The sequence below is a fragment of the Panthera onca genome, chromosome B2, assembly GCF_046562875.1.
Source record: "Panthera onca isolate mPanOnc1 chromosome B2, mPanOnc1 haplotype 2, whole genome shotgun sequence".
Lineage (NCBI taxonomy): Eukaryota > Metazoa > Chordata > Mammalia > Carnivora > Felidae > Panthera > Panthera onca.
In genome coordinates, this window is record NC_138343.1 from 83398962 (window position 1) to 83422024 (window position 23063).

Below are 23063 nucleotides of genomic sequence, written 5' to 3' on the forward strand. Positions count from 1 at the left end.
GAATGGAGGAGACGTGGGGGATATAGATGTGCCTCATATAGTTTCTGACATGTCACAGCAATATCTAAGTATAGAATGAGATTTGATTTCTGCAGGTTACACATTAAAATTATATTCATTATTTCATCCTGGAAAAGAATTTTTACCAATAAATTTATGGTAACTGAGGATGGGGGGGGGGGGGAGATGTCAAAAATACATTTGTAATATATAGTATTTTTATCACACCATTAAAAGTAACTGTACTACAGTGTATTTTCCCTCTTTTGTGCATGGAGTCATCTGTGAATGACTATACTCCTGATTTTCTGTACATTTCCTTTTTAAAAATGTGTCCCTTGCCAATACTATATCGAGTCACACATTTAAGAGGGTCAGAGCTAGAAGTATTAGCACATGGCCCTTGAGAATAGATAAATTGCATGATAGGAAATATCTTTGTCTGTCTTACGTCCTTCAAGTACAACACTTTGGTACAGGAGAATTGATAATATTTTCCCTTGAGTTTCAATATTTTAGGAATGAAGATCTACAGCTCATAAACAAAACCATCTCTAAGCTAGTCAGATTCTAACAGGATCACTATTTTCAGACAAAGTTATATGTAAAAGTAAAATTGAAATGACATCAGGCTCTTTAATCTTAAGACACAATGATTACTAGGATTGCTATGTTTGATCTAAATTAATCACATTGTAACAATTTCACTAATACACTCACTCTTACACCAAAATATCTAATTAACTACAGTCTGAAGTTCATTTTGGAAAGAAATGTATGCAACTAAATTATATACATACTTAAGACCCAATTAGGTGTGATGACATTTAAATTATATTTTTGTAATTAGCAAAGTGAAACAAAATCTATTATAATTGGAATTGATGAGAAGCTAATAAGTAGTAACCAACAATAGTAAATTTATTAAATTGGAAAATGTGGGCAAACAAATACTACAAAGAAGGGAGCTTCTACATATGAATTTTTAATAGGGTTTCTAACAAATGATTAACAGATTCATATCTCACCTAAGTTTCTAGCAATTCTAAAATATAAAAATTAATTTCAACTGAAGAAACTTTTCTTTGCCCCTAAAAAGTCTCAGGACTTACGGGGGACACATATGGAGCCCGTACAATTGACAGTGAAAGACAATCTTAGGAAATTCAGAAAATGCTTTCTGAGGTTCAAATGGAAAATCTCAACAACATAAGAACAAAGTTGATAAAGTTGATGCAAAAGGAAATCAAAACTCTAATAACAGGCCAAAAGGTAAAATCTGTGGGCTGCAGTTATTAGTGTAAGGCTTTGAATTTATTTTTTATTTACTTATTTTTTAATGTTTATTTATTTTTGAGGAAGAGAGAGAGAGAGAGACAGAGACACAGAGTGAATGAGAGAGGGGCAGAGAGAGAGGGAGACACCAAATCTGAAGCAGGCTCCAGGTTCTGAGCTGTCAGCATAGAGCCTGATGCAGGGCTCGAAATCACAAACTGTGAGATCATGACCTGAGCCGAAGTTGGACGTCCAACCGACTGAGCCACCCAGGTGCCCAAAGGCTTTGAATTTAAAAATAATCAGTAAGAATGGTAGGTTTATGTACAGACCTGAACCAACCAACATTTTACAGATTTTGAGCTTCATGCCCTTGTGCATGATTTTTGATCTTAATCAATTTCTAATTAAAATTCAAGTACAACAAACATAGTTAAATTACACGGGGAAAAATATTCAAAAGGTCTCCATTTTTTCCCACTAAAATATTAAATTTACGTATATGCATGGAAAAATTTTCCAGCATGAAAGGGGGGAAAAGACAATTTAAAAACATTGTATAATAGGCAAATGGCACTCTAAAGATGTCCATATTCTAATTTCTGGAACATGTGAATATGCAATTACATGGCAAAAGGGACACTGCAGATGTAATTAAGGTTACAGACCTCACGATAAAGATATTATTCTGGATCCTTGCCAGGGGGCCTAATCTAATCACATCAGCCCTTAGGAGCAGAGGAATTTCTCCAGCCAGGGTCAGAGAGATGCCGCAGAAGGAGGAGTCAGAGAGATTTGAAACATGAAAGAAAATCAACTTCCCATTGCTGGAGGAGCCACAGGAGAAATATGAGAAAATATGGAGGCAGACTTATGGATCAAAGACTGACCCTGGTTCACATAGGAAGGGAAATGGAGGCCACAATTCCACCAGTTCAAAAGCTCTGAATTCTGATAACAACATGGATGAACTTGGAAGTGGATCTTCCCCGGAACTCCAGATAAGAGTACAGCCCAGCTAATGACCTGATTTCAGCCAGTGAAACTGGCAATCGAGAACCCAGCTGAGCCCCATTGTACCCAGACTTCTGACCCACAGAACTGGAAAATAATGAATGGGTGTTGCTTTAAGGTTTTTTGTGGTAGTTTTTATAGTAGCCATAGAAAACTAATACACATATTAAAAATATATAAATAGACTTACTGGAATTTTAATGAAGTCTATGAATAAAGGTTAGTGGTAGGATAGTTTAATAATGTGATCTATCAGACTTTATGTTGAAATAGCATAGAGTCAAGGAATTTTTATCTTAATTAGGACTCAAAATGCAATGTCTTACAGAAAAAAAAAATCTCCAATACACATTTGGAAGAAACGTGTGTGTGTGTGTGTGTGTGTGTGTGTGTGTGTGTGGTAGAACTTCAATGAAGCTAGTGAATTTGATTTTGAATTTAAAAAGTAATTTATTTGTACTAAAAATTATTTTTACTATAGTTAAATGTTCTCAATGAATTTCAATAAAGAATGGTGGGTGAAATTGGGGCGCCTGGGTGGCTCAGTCGGTTGAGTATCCGATGTCGGCTCAGGTCATGAGCCTGCAGTTTGTGGGTTCGATCCCTGTATCGGGCTCTGTGCTGACAGTTCAGAGTCTGGAGTCTGCTTCGGATTCTGTGTCTCCCTCTTTCTCTGCCCCTCTCCCACTCACGCTCTCAATCTCTCTCTCAGAAATAAATAAACATTACAAAAAAGAAAAAGAAAAACTTTAAGAAGGGTAGGTGAAAAAATAATATTTGTATTTCTAAACAATACAATGAGGTAGGATGGGTCAATAAGCACGAAATGACCTTTTACCATTCATCTCAAGTTGTTAAATCTACTGACTTTTGTTAGATTTACATTAGGTAAATACAAAAAGTGAAAATGAAGATATTTTTAGAACACAGTCAAATGCATATCTGACAATAGAATAATAGTCTTTACTTAATGCTTTGTTGCTATCCAGTATGGAATTCATTTTTAACAATCCCTTGAAATAACAAATATGTGTATTATTAGGAGCTTAGTATTTTATAACACAACTTTTAGCTTTTTCACTCTTCCTCACAGATGTTTCATTTTTACACTGCAGGACAAACATATAAAAATATAGAGAAATTTATTTCAATAACAAACACTAGGCCACAAGTATATATGATTCTGTGGAATATCATGTAACATATCAATTCCACTTTTAGGGTATGTTAGAATACATAAAAAATTCTAACATGTGATTTCACTAAACTTCATTTTCTTCCTGGCTCAGAAAAAAATAGAGTCACTAATAATATTGTGAGCAATAAATATAAAATTTTATATGAAAGAAAAAGCACAGGGACTAAGGGCAATTGAGTCTGCAGCAATTACAAACAATCCATTTGCAATAGATGTCTGTCAAATTACTTTTGGTTGGATAGAAGCATGATCTATGACTAAAACAAACATAAAGTCTATAAGTAGTTGAAAAAAATAAGTTAATCTTTTTCAAAATTAAATTACATAAATTGCATTGCTATCTTATTCAACACACCAATTAGGATGGTGATGTTTTCTTTGAAATGTAAAATATACAATATCACAAATAAGTTACATCATAGAATGGATTTCTAAACATATTTCAAAACAATTATTAAAAAGACAACTTGACTAAGAGCTAAAAATAAGCTCTAAAAGTTCTGTGAATAAGTGAATTTGATGTTGAATTGACAGCATAGGAAAAGAAAGCATCTGGATTGGCATCCAAGTCAAGTAGATCTGTAAGTCAAGTCAATACATTTTCAGTAGGATGATAAAACGCATAACAGGAACAACAAAAGTCACTACTCCACTATTTGAACAACTAAGAATGGCCTTGTTTTTTAAAGCAAGAGTCACAGCATCTTTGTAAAAATGATCTGACAAAAAATCTTGCTGAGAATAAAATTTTTTCTCTGTTATCATCAGATGATTAACAACCAATTGTTTGCATGTTTAATTAATTACCATGGGAATTAGCACTTCTTGGCAAAATCTCTATGTAAAATGCTTTAAGGGAAACGGCTGTGTAGAAAGCTACTGTGGCTATTGGTCCTAAACACATATTGGGACTCCTGCAAACCTCTAAAATGTTAATTGATGAAGGGTTAATTTGTAATTCCTGGTGCATTTGAATTTTCATATAATTACAGTGGAATTGTAATTCTTCATATAAATAAAATAAAATATTATATAAACGGTAGGTATACATTAGGCAGCTTCCCAGAACTAGCTGTATCATTCAGACCAGTCACACCTACAAAAGAGTAAGTAAATGATGACCTAATATAACAATTCAGAAAGGTTAAAGAGTCCTTGATATTGAGTCAGACATTTTATCCATCTAACTTGAAAATATTGTAAGTTGAAAATGCACTAAATACACGTAACCTACCAAACATCATAGTTTAGCTCAGCCTACCTTAAATGTGCTCAGAACACTTGTATTAGCCTACACTTGAGCAAAATCATCTAACACAAAGCCTAGCCTATAATCAACTACTGAGTATCTCAAATAATTTAGTTAACACTATACTGAAAGTGAAAAACAGAATGGTTGTAAGCATAGTAGTTGTTCACCCTTGTGGTCGCATGACTGAATGGGAACTGCAGCGGGGGGCCGCTGACCAGTATCACGAGAGAGGAAAAGATCAAAATTCAAAAATTGGAGTACAGTTTCTAGTAAGTATGTCTCACTTTTGTACCTCTGTAAAGTTAAAAAAAAGGGAAGTCAAAAAATTGTAAGTCAAACCATTTTAAATGGGGACCGCCTGTAGTTCAGTTCTATTCAACACATATTTGTTTGCCATTTACTATCTGCAGGGCATTGTGGCATTTCTACAAATCCTTACGGTTTGCAGTGGTCACATAAATAATCTTCCTTATATAATAATTTATGTGTATAGCCTTCTTTCTTCCCTACCAAAACTCTGTGAACTAGGTAGGTTCTATTTTATTCGTGAAGAAGCTGGGTTTCAGAAATTAAGTAGAATGCAATCAGGAAGGGGCAGATTTTAGATTGAATCTCATGCTTTTAAGTTGTAATTCTCATCTGTTTTCAACTACAGAATAATCATTCCAGGTGGGAGCGAGTAGATGCTAGAAGGAGGAAAGCTGAGCATTCATTCATTTAAATTTGCTAAGATTCCACGATGTGACATAATGATGAAGAGGCCCTTAGGGACCTGCTCCACAGGCAATAGTCCTAGAACCTGCAGATACCAGAAGCGATCAAACTGAGTAGAGGTTTGTTTAATTACTATTTTTGTAAAAAAGAGCGAATTCATGTATATCCTACAAAATTAAAAAAGTATAATAGTGTATAGCAAAAAGAAAGACTCTTCCCAATCTGATCCCGTGACACAGTTACCCTTCCCTAAAGCAACCATGCTTAGCAGTCTTTGATACCCTTCCAGAAGCAGCCTAGGTATGTACAAGTATATGCATTTTTTTACATGAATGGCATTCTGATGGCACAGTTCAAAACCTTGATGTTTTCATTTATACTTCATTTTAAAAATTGTATTATTGAACACATGCAGCTCTGCACAGCTCTTTCAACTGTGTCGTGTTCCATTATACAGATGTGCTAGGATGTATCTGACCAGACCCTTGTCAATAAGCATGGGCCTTTACCATCTGTTTCTCTTATAAATTATGCTGCAATGAAACTGCTGGTAAGCCAGTATTTAATATGAATCCTCTGAGGAGAATAAAATATTTCAGAGCAGACTAGCCTGCAGGTGAAAAACAGGTAGGTGAGGTTACATGGGCTGAATAGGCTAAATGTCTTCATTGTTAAAACTCATTTGGAGTCATTGCTTCATAAAAGGAAATGAGTACTAAATAAATTTATTATAACTTAAATATTTAAGATAGTGACACGCTAAGTGCAGACTGGCTATTGCAAGGCCAAGTGCAGCCACAAGTCAGTGGCCTATGAGGAGCGGAGGAGTTTGTGTCAGATGTACAACTACGACAGCCAGGACTCTTTGTTGTTGTTGCTCAGCTGACATCTTTTTTCTGAGCAAAACTTTCTTGATGAAAGAAGCATTTCTTTTTCTTTGCAGTCTCCTTGATGGTTTTCTTTCTGGGACAAGCTACTTATCATATATTAGCATTCTGAGTAGCAATGTCTTTTAAAACTATTCTAGGATTAGTCTTAAGTACCCTTCACTGTTATACTAAAATGTCCAGAAGGTAAGATCACTCTAACAACATTGTCATTGATTTCTGATGAGAGTTTCATTCATTTATAAATTCAACATAAAAATTTTCATGACTGAATAGAGTATAAACAAAGAATTGTTCAGATTGCAAAGATTATGAGGCTCAAGTTCTCACTTTCAAGGAGATTTTAATGTAGAAAATGAGTTAAAATGTGAATATGCACATTCTGAATACACAAGTAAGTACAATAGCCTACATAAGATACGAAGCATGTGCTAGTAAGTTCTTGGGAGGCAGTAAAGAGCAAACCATACAAAAACTATCACTGCTTAAAAAAAAAATCAATTCTAATTCAGTGTTTGACTGGTATAACTACATATTTAAACTAATTATCAGGAATATTGTCATCAAGTCTATAATCTGCAAGAGAGAACTTTATGTCAACTAAATAACAACAGAGCCAGGTTCAAGACTGGGCCCATGACTTCTCTCTAATGGCCTCCACCAGTAAGTGACAACTTACTGAATCATTCTTCCTCTGTTTCAGCTAATACAGAATTATTACTTTTTTCCCTAAAATACTATTTCCCTTGTTGACAGTACTACACGATATAACATTTAGTTATTTCATAGTTTTTTAAACGTCTCCTCTGGTACTCTGATGCTCCTTGAAGGCAGGAAATTTAGAGAAGTGGCAGTGTAGGAGTGAAGGGCACAGTCCCAGTGAACTCGTCTACTGGATTTGCTCATGAGTTTCATTGTTTATTTGAAAACTGTGCAACCTTGAGCAAGGAACTGAACTTCCCTGTGCCTCAGCTTTCTCAACTTTAAAATAACTATAATCTTGGGGCACCTGGGTGGCTCAGTCTGTTGAGCATCTGACTACGGCTCAGGCCATGATCTCACGGTTTTTGAGTTCGAGCACTGCATCGGGCTTGCTGCTGTCAGCACAGAGCCCACTTCAGATTCTCTGTCCCACTTTCTCTCTCTCTCTCTCTCAAAAATAAATAAACATTAAAAAATAAAATAAAATAGCTATAATCAGATTGGATACTTTATAAATAGAATTGTTCTAGAAATTTTATATATAAATACATATTAAATACTGAAAACCATTCCTGGTACATGGTAAGATCTCAAAACAATATATTATGTATTATTATCCTATAATTTTTTGTCTGTATTAGATTTACTGATGCCTGGGACTCACTTAAGAATACTCTAACGTCAGAGTCAGGCATCAGTATGTTTCAAATGCTTCTCAGATGAAGCTAACATACAGCTGAGTTTGAGAACAATTTCTTTGCAGCTTTGGGGGGAACATAAATTGCCATTTCAAGGTGAAATTCCAGTGCTCTCCATAATAAATGCTGATATATATTATATTGAGAGTTTTTATTCAATTTCTATAATTTAGAAATGACCAATTTCTATAATTTATATCATTTTATATGTACCAGCTAGACAGAAACACATTAATTTAAGCCATTTAGAAGGAACATACTACTGTAAAAACTGAAAAAAAAACTACCCAAACGGGAAGGGGACCAACAATACATTTCTTTTTCAAAATATCATAATATATATTGAATTGAGAGCAAAATACAGATGAAGCAATGTCTCTATTTTGGGTGGTAAAAAAACAAATATTTTGAATGATATTTTTTAAAGCCATCATCACACATGGTCTATCAGGTAATCTGGTTCTATCACTAATTTTTCATGAATCCATAGCAAAAGACTAGCTTATTTACAAGGCCAACAATGTGACTATGGCCCACAACTAGATCTTTTTAAGAATGAAAATGAACCTTTAAATAGAATTCATATAGAATATCTATATTTACATATTTATATACACACATTGGCTAATGACAAAAACCTCCCATACATGTCATCATAGCAACATTTCAGTTGTGTATATTTTCTTTGGTATTGGAATATGTTTTATTATAAATAGAGAATTGTGTTGTATTTCAATCAGAACAATACTATAATACCAGTTGACAATTTTTGAAATGTTAACTGAGTCCAAATGCTTATGTTATAAATATGTTTAATTATAATTTTCATAGCTATCTAACTTCTTTACAACATGAATACTATTTCTATTAATTTATTTTAAATAAAGACTGTCTAAATTATTTTGTTTGATATTTATGTTTGATTACTGTAACTATATTTTCTTACAATATGTGTATGAGTATAATCTCTTATTTAGATAAATAAGTTTAGTTTATATACTATTGCATAATATCATGACATCATGTGACTGTTCTTAAATTATATAATAAAATATACTAATATTTATATAAATTCACATATATGATTATGTGCAAAGCAAGCTCATTAGTTCCTCTCCTAAGTATCTACACAATATTTAAATTATTCAGTATATTATAACAATATTCTGGAAGTCCACACTTGGTTTACTCTTCAGGAGCAGTAGAGCATGTATTTAAACATGTTGGTTGTTTACTAAGAGGAACATTGTCGATAAGAAGCATATTAAAGAAAGAAGTGACATCAGTTTTGCCTGATAGCAGTGTGTTAGTTATACACATTCAAAATAAATCCTATTTTCCATTAGAATAAAACTTGCATTACTGACTGCCGCTGTGTGCTTACTGTGAGACCTCACTGCATTTAGAGCTTCCAAATCTTTTTCCAGTATATTGCCATTTTTCATCATTGTAAAATCAATATAATGTATTGCTACCAAAGTTTCTTAAAATTAATGAAAGAGAATAAAAATTGAGTGTTCTTTGCATGTGATGATATAGTTTCATAAAATGTTTCACATGTGAGTGTTCGTGTATGAATGTACCAAAGTAAAGATATACAATACGCTTCTGTGGATTAGTATTAATAAATAAATTGAAATTTTTTTGAAAGCCACTTCATTATACGATATATAATTGAGGGTATATCCATTTATAGAATGATATATACATATGCTTAAAGTCATACAACACAAAACCCAATGCAGCAACTATAAGATTGATAATTTCATAGGGCATCATTCTTTTATTCTATCTCAAAGTTCTCGATAATGATTGAAGAGAATAGCCAAGTCCATTATATTCTGACTGCTATCAACTTCATGCTTTCCTACTTTACAACTTCTTTTTATTCTCTCTCTTCTTTGTATCTTTTTAAAAGAATTTTTTAAAAATCATTATTTATTTTTGAGAGAGAGAGCACGAGCAGGGGTGGAACAGAGAGAGGAGATACAGAATCCAAAGCAGGCTCCAGGCTCTGAGCTGTCAGCACAGAGCCCGACATGGGGCTCAAACCCATGAGCCGTGAGATCATGACCTGAGCTGAAGTTGGATGCTCAACCGACTGAACCACCCAGGAGCCCCCTCCTCTTTGCATCTTCTACTCTGGTATGAATTGTTTTTGACTCTATTTTTCTCCAGGCCTAAGCTCTCATGTATTCAAACCATCCTACTTTCTAAAATGTTATCTAAAATTATTATTTTTTCCAAAAAGTGTTCCCCATTTGTGGTTTTGTCCATTTTATTTTTTACTTTTTTTCCCCCAAATCATCATTCTGGTAGTGTTCCTCACAATTAATTTTGATTTTAATCCCATTCTATTATAAGTTGAACTATTCCAGAAGGGGAAAAAGAAAGAAGGGAAGGGGAAGGAAGGAAGAATGGGATAAAGAAGTGGAGAAGAAAAATAAGACCTGAAGTATCTCACTAAACCTGTTCATTTAAAATGTTTAAGTGTAAAATGTTACCTCACTGTGGAGAAAATATATCTGCTCCAGGTATTCTGAATATATTTTCTCTCACAGTGCATAAACTTAACAAATTCGTATTGCTTAATAATAAGTTCTCAATATCAGTCATCAGTTATTAGTTTACTTCAATCAAGATCTTACTACAAACTAAGCACTTAGTTTAATGCAATCTGCTAAATAATTTCAGCTAACATTGCAGCTTGTATTTTAAAGTTGCTGCTTCACAACATATAAGCTACTGCCTAGGAAGTTAGGCACAAATGAAAACCACATTGAATTCCCTAAACCTGTATGATGCCAATGGTGCAATGTGGCATTAATTCACCAAATAATATTTTAGTTCCAAGAGAAAATTAATGCAGTTTACTACAGTGGCCAATTAATACCCAAGGAGTCACTTTTATGCGCTGGGAAAATCTAGCTTATAATGAATAGTTATAGGCAGGGGGAGTTATCAATTCATGAATATTTGGTTCCAAAAGTTAATTTGAGGTTTAGTTGTTTGTAATTTGGGCTTCATTTCTCATAGAAACAATATCACAAATAGCACTGTGATTGCCAGGTTAGCACACAAACATGTAATTGACCCAAAATATTGTACATGGGTACAGAGAAGGAGTTAAATAATCCTGTTTTAATACTAGCAACTAGGCGAAACAGAAAAACCAACACAATGCGTACAATGTATTTGTAATTACTACTGAATATGGTGCTCAATAAAAAATTTAAGATATTCCCAAATACTCCTAAAATTCTGTTGTCTCCCAGCCAGAGACAGAAACTGATCAGCTTTTGCTTGCCTTCTGCTTCTCTCCTCCTCTTGCCATATATGAAGTTTTTACTTTATTCCATAGTATTCAGCCACCTAGAAATAACCATGTCAGTAACTAACTAGAACATAAATACAATTAGGATAACATTTTACCTTTTATCAGTTAGAGTAGGGGTCAATGGTCATGGGCCAAATCTGGCTAGTCAACTGTTTTTATGAATAAACTTTAAATAGAACATAGCTGCATATGATTACAGATGGTCTATGGCTGCTATTGTGCTAAATATCAAAGGTGAGGAATTGCAACAGAGAAAATATGGCCTGTAATGTGTGAAATACTTATTATCTAGTACTTTTCAGAAAAAGTTTGTGTCCCCCTGAGTTGGAGTCTGTTTGGCTGCAAGTAGGAAAAAAAAAACAACAAAAAACAAATAAACAGTGGTTTAAGGTTTTTGTTTTTGCTTTCCTCATGAAAAAAAAAAAAAAAAGAACAAGGAAAGAAAAAAGAAAAGAAAAAAAAAGTACTCTGCAGATGGGCAGTTGCTATACTTTGTTCATTGGCTCCAGGATTTACAGATGATGCCCCCGGCCTTTCCCTCGTGGTTGCAAGATGCTGCTGTTGCTGCTACTACAGCCCTCACATCCACGTTGCTGGCATGCAATAAAAAGGCAATGTGGAATGCTCACGATCTAAATAAGGAAAGCCAACTCTTACAGCAAGCTCTAGCAATCTTCTGTTTACATCTCATTCATCTCATTCCCTACACTGGAAATGGAGTTTTAAATTTTAAGCGGGGTGTACCGCTGTCCTAAAAAATGATAATAAAAAAAGAAGAAAGAACTTGTTATTAAAGAGGAAACGAGCACTGTCTGCCACCCTCATCTTCCCAACAGCAGTGGAGACGGCGACCATTCACTTAACTTGATTCCCACCCCATCCCCAACCTGCTCAATTTCTTTTCTGAATATAGAAGAGTAAGGACCAAGGGAAGTGATTCAGATTCCTAAATGAAGGCATTAGATCATGAACAAAAGTACTTTTATGTAAGTTAGGACTTGAAGAGATATTAATGGCACCACTAAGTCCTTTTCTGTCACTTTCAAGAGTAAGGTGGAAAAAACATTTTTTTGTTTGGCTATATCGGGGAGTTATTTCAGATAAGGCTTTTCCCTGTAGGACCAGAAAGCTGTAGGACATGAGCAGAGCAACAGCAGGCCTGAAAAGGTTAGAGCAAGTGATTTAAACATATTTTGGTTAGAGAAGACATTTACTAGACAGCATGAACAATATGTCAACCAACATAAATACAGAACTTTTTATAAGAACACTTTTCAATGACATTATTTCATTTAATCATTTTATACTCAAGAAATTCCTATGTGAAAAAGAGGGTCTCAAACTGATTCACAGTTCTAACAAGAAATATTCTACTATGGGTATTTTAGGCATCTCGTATGTGCTAAATAAATGGATAAATTCATTATACTACGAATTACCCATTCTTTCTCTTTTTAGGTTCATTTATTTATTTTTGAGAGAAAGAGAGGGGATGAGAGCGGGGCAGAGCCTGACATGGGGCTTGAACTCACAAACCATGAGATCATGACCTGAGCTGAAATCAAGAGTCAGATGCTTAACCGACTGAGCACCCCATGCATTCTTTTTTATATAACCAGTGTCTTCCTCTCTATTAGATTTTTCCTAACAGATTTTACATAACTCAACTTTCTCCCATGAAAATAAAATTATATGTCAAGCCTATATTCTTTTCCCCCTGGTGAGGAATCTCTCTTCTTCCCTTTGTCAAAGGGAAGAATATGTTCAAATATTTGACAAATATGTCAAAACAAAGTTGTCTAGATTCTTTTAGTCCATTTCCTCAACTTCCACTCATGCTCCAACCTTCCCCAGTCTGGTTTCAGTCCACCTCATTCTATCCAGTGAGTTATGGATACAGCCACCAATGCCCTCGCCTAGACACATGAAAGTACTGTTCGCAGTCCTCATCTTTCTTGGATTCTCGGTAACATTGTTAATCTTTCTCTCCTTTTCTCCTTAGCTTCCATGACACACTCTCCTGGCTTTCTGTGTGGCTAATTCTTTTATTTGTCCTTTGCAAGCCCCTTCTCCTCAACAAAAAGTGAAATTTCCTCAAGGTGGCATAAAAGGATGTTCATTTTCATTAGTCATTAAGGAAATGCAAATTAAAGCCACATTATGATAACACATGACACCTGTCAGAATGGCTATAATCAAAAAGACAGGTGATATCAAGCGTTGTCAAGGATGTGGAAAAATGAACTCTTATACATTGTTGGTAGAAATGTAAAATGGAATAGCTACTTTGGAAAAGCAGTTTGGCAGTTTTTAACGAGTTAAATATAAAGTTACCGTATGACCCAATAGCTCCACTCTTAGTTGTCTCACCAGGAGAAAACATAGGTCTACATGAATTCTCAAGCCTGAATGTTCAGAATAGCATTATTCATGCAGAAAAAAAAGAAAAAAAAAAAAAGAAACACCTAAAGGTCCATCAACTGATGAACACATAAAATGGAATACTTACAAGGGGACAGTATTAACCTGTAAAAATGGATGGGCCAACAAGTATGAACCTCAAAAAACCTTATGATAGGGGCACCTGGGTGGCTCAGTCAGTTGACTTTGGCTCAGGTCATGATCTCATGGTTTATGAGTTTGAGCCCCACATAAGTCCTGCTGCTGTCAGCACAGAGCCCAGTTGGAATCCTCTGCCCACCCCCGCCTCAGCCCCTCCACCGCTCACACTCTCTCAGACATAAACATTAAAAAAAAAAAACCCAAAACATTATGCTAAGTGAAAAATTCCAGGTGCATAGGACCCACATTGTATGAATCTATTTATATAAAATATTTAGAAAGACAATCCTATATGATCCTATATAGACACAAAATAGCTTAGTATTTGGCTAGGTGTAGGGGTAGGAATGGAGAGTGACTGTAACTGGGCATGGCGGATCTCATTGGGGTAAGAAAATGTTTTAATACTGAATTATGGTGATGGTTACAAAACTCTGTAAATTTACTAAAAATCACTGAATTATACACTTGAAATATGTGAATTTTATTGTATGCAAATTATATCTAATGAAAGCTGTTTAAAATAGGCTTTTGATGACTCTTAGAATAAGAACCAAAATTCTTAACATGACTTACTGTCTGACCTCCATCTATCTTTCCAGTCTCACCACATTCAATCTCCATTACTCTGTGTATCTGGTACTCCATTTTATTCCTCAGTTGTGTTAAACTTTCGCACTGAGTGAAAACATCATTGTGACTGTTTCTCTTAGTGTATCTTTTCCAACTTCTCTTCTCCTCTCTGATACAATCCAACCTATTAAGTGTTCTCCTGGATTTAGGAAATCCCTCTTGACAGCACTTCAGAGCTGGAAATTGACATGTGTTTATAAAATTATTTGATGAATGTCTATTTCCCCCACTAGACTGTAAGTTCTATAAGGTTGGGAGGTCATGTTTGGTTTTGCTAACCAATATGTCCCCACTATTTTTCCCAGTCTCTAGGTATCCATTAAATTCTGGATTAATAAACAAATATAACAACCCTCAATTATCTAAAAATTTCCTCTAGGAAGCAACTTTGCTTCTTTACTTCTAGTTTAGTTCTCTCAAATTAAGTGCTAAAATATCTCATAGAACTTTGTAATGTAGTTTATATACCTTAAGATGACACTTCATTTTTTTTTTTTACTACTGCTTGCAATGTATATTGCAGTTCTTCGAGGGAGAAATCATAAATCTCCAAATGATTTAAAATAAGAAACAACGTAGGGATACCAATCTGTTAATTAGGATAATGCAAAAGTCAGCAATGAAATTTTGGTAATTTTCAGTCATCACTTAGATAAATTTTGATACCAATGAATTCAAACTATTAATTCAAATGGTTTTTAAACTAACAGCTTTTTTTTTAAACTAACAGCTTTTAAAAGTACCTAGAATAATATAGGTTATAGTATTCTGGGGCTTTATTTTATTAAAAATAATTTCCATACACAATCAAGTTCTTTCATCTTATATATTATTCCATGTGCCTGCACAGGACTTTGGAGATCAAGTAGGACATGTAAAATCATTGGTTATATACACTTGTTAGTAAAATAAAGTCTATCAAAATGAAACTAATGCGACATTGTATTTTAACTATGTCAATTAAAAAAATTAGTAATAAGGGAAAAAAGTTGGTCTCAATTCCCTGAATTTGTATTTAAATGGTTATTATACTGGTGGATTTTAGTTTATACCTATTTTCTTATTATTTCTGAAATGATGTATATACTTACAGTGGTAAAAGTTACCTTTTAAATATTTATTCTAAGTAACTATCCATGTAATAAAATACTTACAGTCTTTTATTCATAGCATCTAAAATGTAAAGTCACAAAAATGACTTTTAAACATGTCATATATAAGACTACGTACACATATATATACATACACATATGATATTTATATAAAAACATCTTCATATTCGTAGCTAGCAATTTAAGATCAACATATTTTGCTAATTCTATGGCTAGTAATTTCCCTCATGTGGTGACTACAGAAAGGTTTTGTGAAATAAAATATTTATATATTTTCAAAGATATTTCTCATTTGTGGAAGGCAGTCTCAGAAATTTTATTGGCTGATAACTTCTAAAAATAAATTCAGTATTTAATAAAGGTATGGCATTGATAACACTTCAACACCCTGTTCAAACAACAACCCATACATGAGAAATAGCATTAGATGTTTGCTCAACTCTGTGGGTCAACTTGCCAGGTTTAATTTTAAGGGACTATTGTCACTATAGTTTGTTTTTGTTACAAAATTCTGATTGAAAATTTTCCTCTGGAATAGAAAGGATTTCTTTCCCCCTCCTCCTCTTCTTCGTCTTCTCCTTCTCCTTCTTCTCCTTCTCTCTCTCTCTCCTCTCTTAGTTTTTTTTTTTTTTAGTTTTACATTACTTATTCAGTGTAGAGGTCTTTCACCTTAAATCAGCAAACTCTCCACAAACTACTACCAAGACTCAGCAACTTTTATTTCTTGAGAAGTGAAGAGATGAGGGGTTATGCGCACCTTCCATTATATAACAATTTTAGTTCAGTGATCCCCAGGCTCCTCAGGATCCCCACTGTCCAGGAATTTTAAGATTAGGGTCCTGGCAGGAAGTCACAGGAATGATTCATTACAGGCAATTCTACTTCCTGGTTAATACAAATATCATTCATCATCACCATAAAACAAAACAAAACAAAATATGCAACTGCAGGTAACGAACACAACAATGAAATATATCCCAATTGTCTGTGTTGCAAACAGTACCCTGCTGATGTTCACTTAATATTTCCCTGGAATACTTCTCTGGAAAACTTCTCTGGAAGTTCTTCTGGAAAGAAGAGCTTCTCTGGAAAACTCCATCATATTTCTAGACACATTACTTATTTTTGTTCTAAATTGCTTGGGATAGTAAACAAACAATTGTGTAACATATTTTGTGCTACATATCAATGAAAAGTGGAAGGCAGATTCTATATGGTTTGTACTTATGAAGAATTTACTTTGAATAGAAGTTTTCTTCCAAAGTATTTTAAAATAAGAACTTTTGGTTGACTCTCTCTTTAAGAAACAGACTCCTAAGAACAAACTGATGGTTACCAGAGGAGAGGTGGGTGGAGGAATGGGAGAGACACTGCTGTGATGATCACTGGTGTTGTATGAAGTGTTGAAACACTATATTGTAAATGTGAAACTAACATTACACTGTATACTGACTAATTGGATTTTAAGTAAAACTTAAAAAAAATAAAATAAGAATTTGTGAATTTAACAGAAGTCCAGTGTTTTTATGGTTTTGAGATTTTTTAGTCAAATACAAAAGAAAGAATTATCATTAAGCATCTAGCCATACAAACCAAATAAAATATTTGATAAAGGTTGCAAAATATGGGGCGCCTGGGTGGCTCAGTCGGTTAAGCGGCCGACTTCGGCTCAGGTCATGATCTCATGGTCTGTGAGTTCGAGCCCCGCATCGGGCTCTGTGCTGACAGCTCAGAGCCTGGAGCCTGTTTCGGATTCTGTGTCTCCCTCTCTCTGACCCTCCCCCATTCATGCTCTGTCTCTCTCTGTCTCAAAAATAAATAAACGTTAAAAAAAAATTTAAAAAAAAAGGTTGCAAAATAGATTAATATTCTATCATTAAATAATAGACAAGGGATAATTTTCTGGTAGCAGATTACCAGGATTACATGTTCAAGAAACAAGAACCGTTAGTTAGCGGCTGACCTCTATCCATTTGGAAAACTGTACATTATTCCTTTGATAAGGTGCAAAAAGTCATTTGACTGTGAGACACTTGGTGTGAGAACACACACACACACACACACACACACACATACACACACACACGCCCATGCATGCAAAAACTGTAACTCCATTATGGCCCAGAGTTAGAAGAAAAACTACTTACAATTCTAGGTTAAATGCTTGAAATTAACTACCACCACCACAACATATGATTGGTTATCGTTTTAAATGCATACATGGGTAATTATAGTAAACAGAAAGACAGTGCATTGCCAACGACGCCACCCCCAACTTCACAAGATTTGAAGTCACAGAAAAGCTTCCATCCCAGCTCTGCCACTGATTAGTTTTGTCATCTTGCTCAAGTTGCTAAACTGCTCTGAGTCATCTGCAAAATGGGAATAAAATGAGAATAAAATGGGAATAAAATGGGAATAAAAGGAGTGTTGCAAGGATTTAGAAAGACAATGAATGTAAATCACTTAGCACAATACTTAGCAATTAGCAATCTTTCAATACATGTCAGCATTATTAAGAAAGAAATTAAAGAACTAAACGTGCCAAACGACTTTACAAAGCAATACATCAAGAAATATTTCTATTCAGTTCATTTACATTTATTTGCATTTTTAAATGTAAACTGGCATTTTAAAATTTAACAAATATTTTAAATACGATATATTTGGAACCCTAAACATTTTAAGTCCATGGGGATATCCTATACTTAGGCGCTTGCTGAGGTGCAGAGGAACTGTCTTATTCAATTATTATGTCCTACATAATTTATTTTTATTTTGAACATTACTTGGTAAATGCTCTACAAAATTTGAAATCATCCATACAAATTCTAATGTAAGGATGGCATTTACTATATAAAGCATTATATGTTAAACCTCCTGATATTAATTATAAACTAATATTTTCTGATTATAGGGAATTTTCTTTGCTAATATGTTGGTTTGTTAACTTAATTGATTTATGACCTTAACACTTCTTTATAATGCTATTGTAAAATTTTATTTACTTACTATTATTATTTTTTAATCCTTTTTTAAATCTATTTTTGAGAGAGAGAGTGTGTGTGTGCAAGCAGGAAAGGGAAAGAGAGAGATGGGGGGGGGGGGGGGGACAGAGGATCCAAAGTAGGCTCTGTGCCGGTAACAGTGAGCCTGATCCAATGCTCAAACTCATGAACCATGAGATCATGACCTGAGCCAAAGTCTGACACTTATCCGACTGAGCTACCCAGGCACCCCAACAATGTTATTATAACCTTTCAAAACACATTTTAATCATGTTATTCTGATACTTTAAAGTGTTTTTAATAAATCCCAATTAAGAGTCAGAGTGTTGGGTACCTTAAGGGGTGTTACTGTGGACACACTTCCTTTCATTCTGCCTCAGTTTTCTCACCTCTCAAATGAAGATAATATCGAGTTTTAAGATAATACTGAGCTGTTGAAAGTATAAAATGAGAAAAGACGGGAAGTTCTTAGCATACTAAGTACAGAATGGAGAGGAAGTGTCATGATATTAGCACAGCATACAAGGTCTGTTGTGACTGGCCTCTGTTTACTCCTCCAGTACCAATTACCCATCATTTCCTTCTCATATCTTTATGTCAGGGTTGCAAAATGCCGTCAAGATTCTTTAACAGGAAAATCTCTCTTTTTTTGAACAGTTCATGCTATTTCATTACTCCATGGTTATGGCTGCTCGATTTCCTCTATTTGGAAATCCTTATACCCCAGCCTGCTGGCAACCTGCTTATAACTTCAAGACAACCAAAAGCGCAGCTTGTCCTTACTTGGTGTATACTTCATGCAGAGTTCCTCCCTTACAGAATATGATGAGCTCCACTGGGGTAAGGACTATATATTTCCTCATGGTTATATCCAGATACTGTACCGTACCAGACACAAAGGGAGCACTCCATACATGGTTGTGGGACAAAACTGAAAGGTTTTTTGACATTTGGACAAATAATGCATCTGCTTACAGAAGCTTTAAAACAATTTGTCATGTGAATACAATATTCACATGTCTACTTCCAATGCTGGCTGATATTGCTCATATCCCCTGAGTATTTTAAATATATGTGTCCAGACTGATGATACTCCTTAGATAACAAGAGCCGATATATTTGTTATTAAAAACTGCTGATTTAAGCAAAAGCAGGTAAAAATGTAACACTCTTACTTGTATTGAAAGATTTTTCTTTGTTCTTCAGTTAAGTTGCCAGATGACAAAGCTGACCTTGATAAAGGGTTATGGAATACCACCATATTATGCTATAAATGCCTATTGCTTTAGATCAATATCCAAGAAATTCCCTGCTGTGTTTACAAGCCCAGCATACTAAAGTGGGCATAAATAAATCATTTGTTTTACGCTAACAATAACCTACAGAGGAGCAAGTTAACTTCCTTGGACAAACTTTCATTTTGTAGCATAAAAATAACAGAATGCTTACAACTTCTGTAAACGGTAGGCAAACAACCCGTGGAATCCCAGGTGACAGGCATATAGAGGTATTTAAGTTAAATCTACACTCTTGCCAAAGCTCCATTTCTAATAGTCTGCTCCCATTCTAGGAAAAATATAAACTCTTTATAATTTGCTCATCTGTGGGAGCAAAGAGAGTGTTGAAGATGTTACCCTATTGGTTAGAACTATTTGTAAGTCATATGGATGAAAGAAATAATTCTCGATCTTGCAAAAATGAAAAGGAATGCTAAGTTCTTATTTCCTAATAAGTTGAAGATGATTAAAATATTGATAAAAGATATGCACTTGAGAATTAAATTATCGAAAAAAACAAGTAATATGAAGAAAACACTATTCAAAGCCATACATGATGCATACACAATGATTTTTGTTATTCATAATGTAGCTTGTAAAGAATTTGTTCTGTCATTTGAATTTATTTATTTGCACATATGGTTATATTTTGTATTTAAAACAATGAAAATTTTGGAGATATTTTAAGAATGATTTTTTTTTTAGAATTCTCAGGCATTTCAGTATCAAGAGATTATTAAATTCTGAAACATTTTTCTTGTTTTAAAGTACGCATGTCTCACAATGTGAGATAAGCTTCAGAAAGAAATATAAAATTAAATGAGTCATTTAGGGAAATTAGATATGAAGGTTTATCTGTCATGTGTTTATGGTTAGTGCTTGCTCCCAAGATCATCTTTATGAAATCCCTTGTTCCTTTCTTTGACATTTGAAAGAAAACATCGTCATTCTTATGTCTTTTTAAAACCAATCTGTCGACACTGGTATTAAACAACTTTGAACTGATGTTGAGTTGTGTAACAAGTGACAATATCAACTCCCAAGACAGCCAAAATGCTTGCTTCATGAATGCATTTGACAGGTCAGACACCAACCTGATACTTACAAATGTGCAGCAGCAATAAGAAAGCTTCAAAAATAGCAAAGGAAAGCTTCTATTTCTTTGGAAGACATGTTTATATTCTCCAGAAAATATTATACATTAATTATCACTAGATTGTCTGGTGTTTGTTGTGATTCAACTCAGGCACTGTATTTTTCAATAGCAAAATGTTTGCCACCTGCTTGTGGATAAAAACTCTGGCCTGTAGGTACTGCTGTTTGTAAATGACTCCCAAAGGCAACAAGACATCATTTTCCCAGGTGGGCTGCTCATTTACTTTCTGTTTTCTTTCTCCCCCTATTCATCTATGGTGACAAGTGTCAATTATGGACAGGAGATTTATGGGATGGGAAAGATAAAGCCCAATTTACAAATCATTTCCTCCACAAGCAGACAGGTGCAATGACAGAGCCGGCTTGCTGTAATTGAATTTCTTGCTGCTATCTACTCAGTCACAAGAAGATGTCAACCTCAAGGATGTTAGCTGTGGAAAAAGTCTTAATACACTATGATTTTGAATGTGGAGATGACAACATAGCCTAGGTTCTAACCCTGGACTCTGAATAGAATATACCAAAGCACTTTTTTCCCCTGTAATAATAAGGATTTTCCTTACCCTTTAAACAAGCAGTGCATTGGGGACAATGTGTCAAAGTAGTCTAACTTTAAATAACGCCAATGGCAAACATGGTTAAGAACATAAACTCCATTCTGATGTATCAAAAGTTGATTTATATGTAACTACTAACATACTAAAATGGAAGAATATGTGTTGGAGAAATGCACATTTTTTGATGGGTGACTAGTTTGACCCTTGTTAATGTGAATATTCCCCAATATACACAAAAATAAGATTACAGCGTTACAAATTCATTAAGCATTGTTTTAACATGTGTTAAAAAACATTTGTCAAGTGTTGTTTTGTATCAAAGAACATATAAATATAATATATATCATCATAGGAAACTATAGTTACATTAATTGCAGTTTACCAGCTCTCAAAAACTTCTATACCTCTTTTAATTATTATTTTTTCATGATTAATTTAAATCCAACTTTTTCAATGTATCTGTTAATAGGTAAGGATTCACATAAGGCAGTGACAATAAGTCATAGGCTTGGAAGTCTACAGAAAGTAGAATTAATAATTTTGTTTTGTTTACACACATTTTACTGAGTTCACCTGAAACATGTGACATTTCTATTTTAAAATAGATTGACTTGTTTGGTAGTCATCTTCTCAAAGCTTCATATGTAACAGTTCTGAATTAATTTTTTTCTGAAAAGATCTTCCAAATCCTCCAAAGTGATTACTTTTTGAAATCGAAAGAAAGGGAGAGTGAGAGAAGAAGAGAAAAAGGAGAAGGGAGGCTACGGAGGGAACTTTGGACAAAATTAGGTAAAGAATTTTTTTTAAATCCTACATATTATATAAATAGAAAGATAATTGTTATCCAGCATTGTCTTAATAGACATTTAAGTTAATGTCTATTTTTATTTGTAATTAAGTGATTACAGAAAATACAGTGAACCACTGTGACTGTGTGTCTACTATGATTTCATTAGTAATATTCTTTTCAGTTTAATAGATATTGCTACATTACTCTAAGCAGTTTTATAAATTCTTTGTTGATTAGAAATTTATGAAATTTTCCATTTTTATGCATTCTAGACAGCACTTGATATTGTTAAATTTTTAATTAACATTTTACTTTCATATATTAAGTGGTTTTTCATTGCTGTTCATTTTTGAATTTCCCTGTTTATTGATTTATTACCCATTCATTCCCGTTTCTTTAGTTTCATATATCAGGTTTTCTTTTTCTTAGTATTTTGTATTATTTTAGTATAAATACTGGATTCTATTCATTTCTCATCTATATAACATAATATGTATATATTACATATGTTATACTCATATGTACTTATATACATATTATACATGCAGATTAACATTATATATATATATATATATATATATATATATATACACACATACATATAACATATGACATTTCCTGCTCATTGTGTAGCTTATATTTTCACTTCTGCGTCAATTTTATCAATCTTTTCTTTACAGACTGTGTTTCCAGGAAATTTCTTCTCTTATAAAATGCCATAAAGAAAGCCGTCTATATTTTCTTTAAAATTGTTGAAGTTATGTTTCTCTCTTCACAATGTCTCATTCTATGGATAGTGATTTATTATGTGCAGTACAGTAAATAGTATTGTATTACTATTTATTTAATTATGCCACTTCCATCATAGATCCTATTTCCAAATATGATTGAG

At 33.9% G+C, this 23063-nt stretch overlaps 1 protein-coding gene across 6 annotated transcripts in view; it reads right to left on the reverse strand.

Annotated features, from left to right (window-relative positions):
* The window catches only part of EPHA7 (EPH receptor A7), a 171786-nt gene that overhangs the window by 34045 nt on the left and 114678 nt on the right, over positions 1–23063 (reverse strand). Inside the window, exon 6 of one of the 6 annotated variants that reach the window (XM_060616204.2) lies at positions 17645–17756. The exons of the other annotated variants lie outside the window; for them this stretch is intronic. Within the exon in view, the coding sequence (XP_060472187.1) occupies positions 17677–17756 (80 nt within the window). The 3' untranslated portion in view covers positions 17645–17676. Of the gene's footprint in view, positions 1–17644; positions 17757–23063 lie in introns of those variants that run through there. 6 annotated transcript variants of the gene reach the window in all.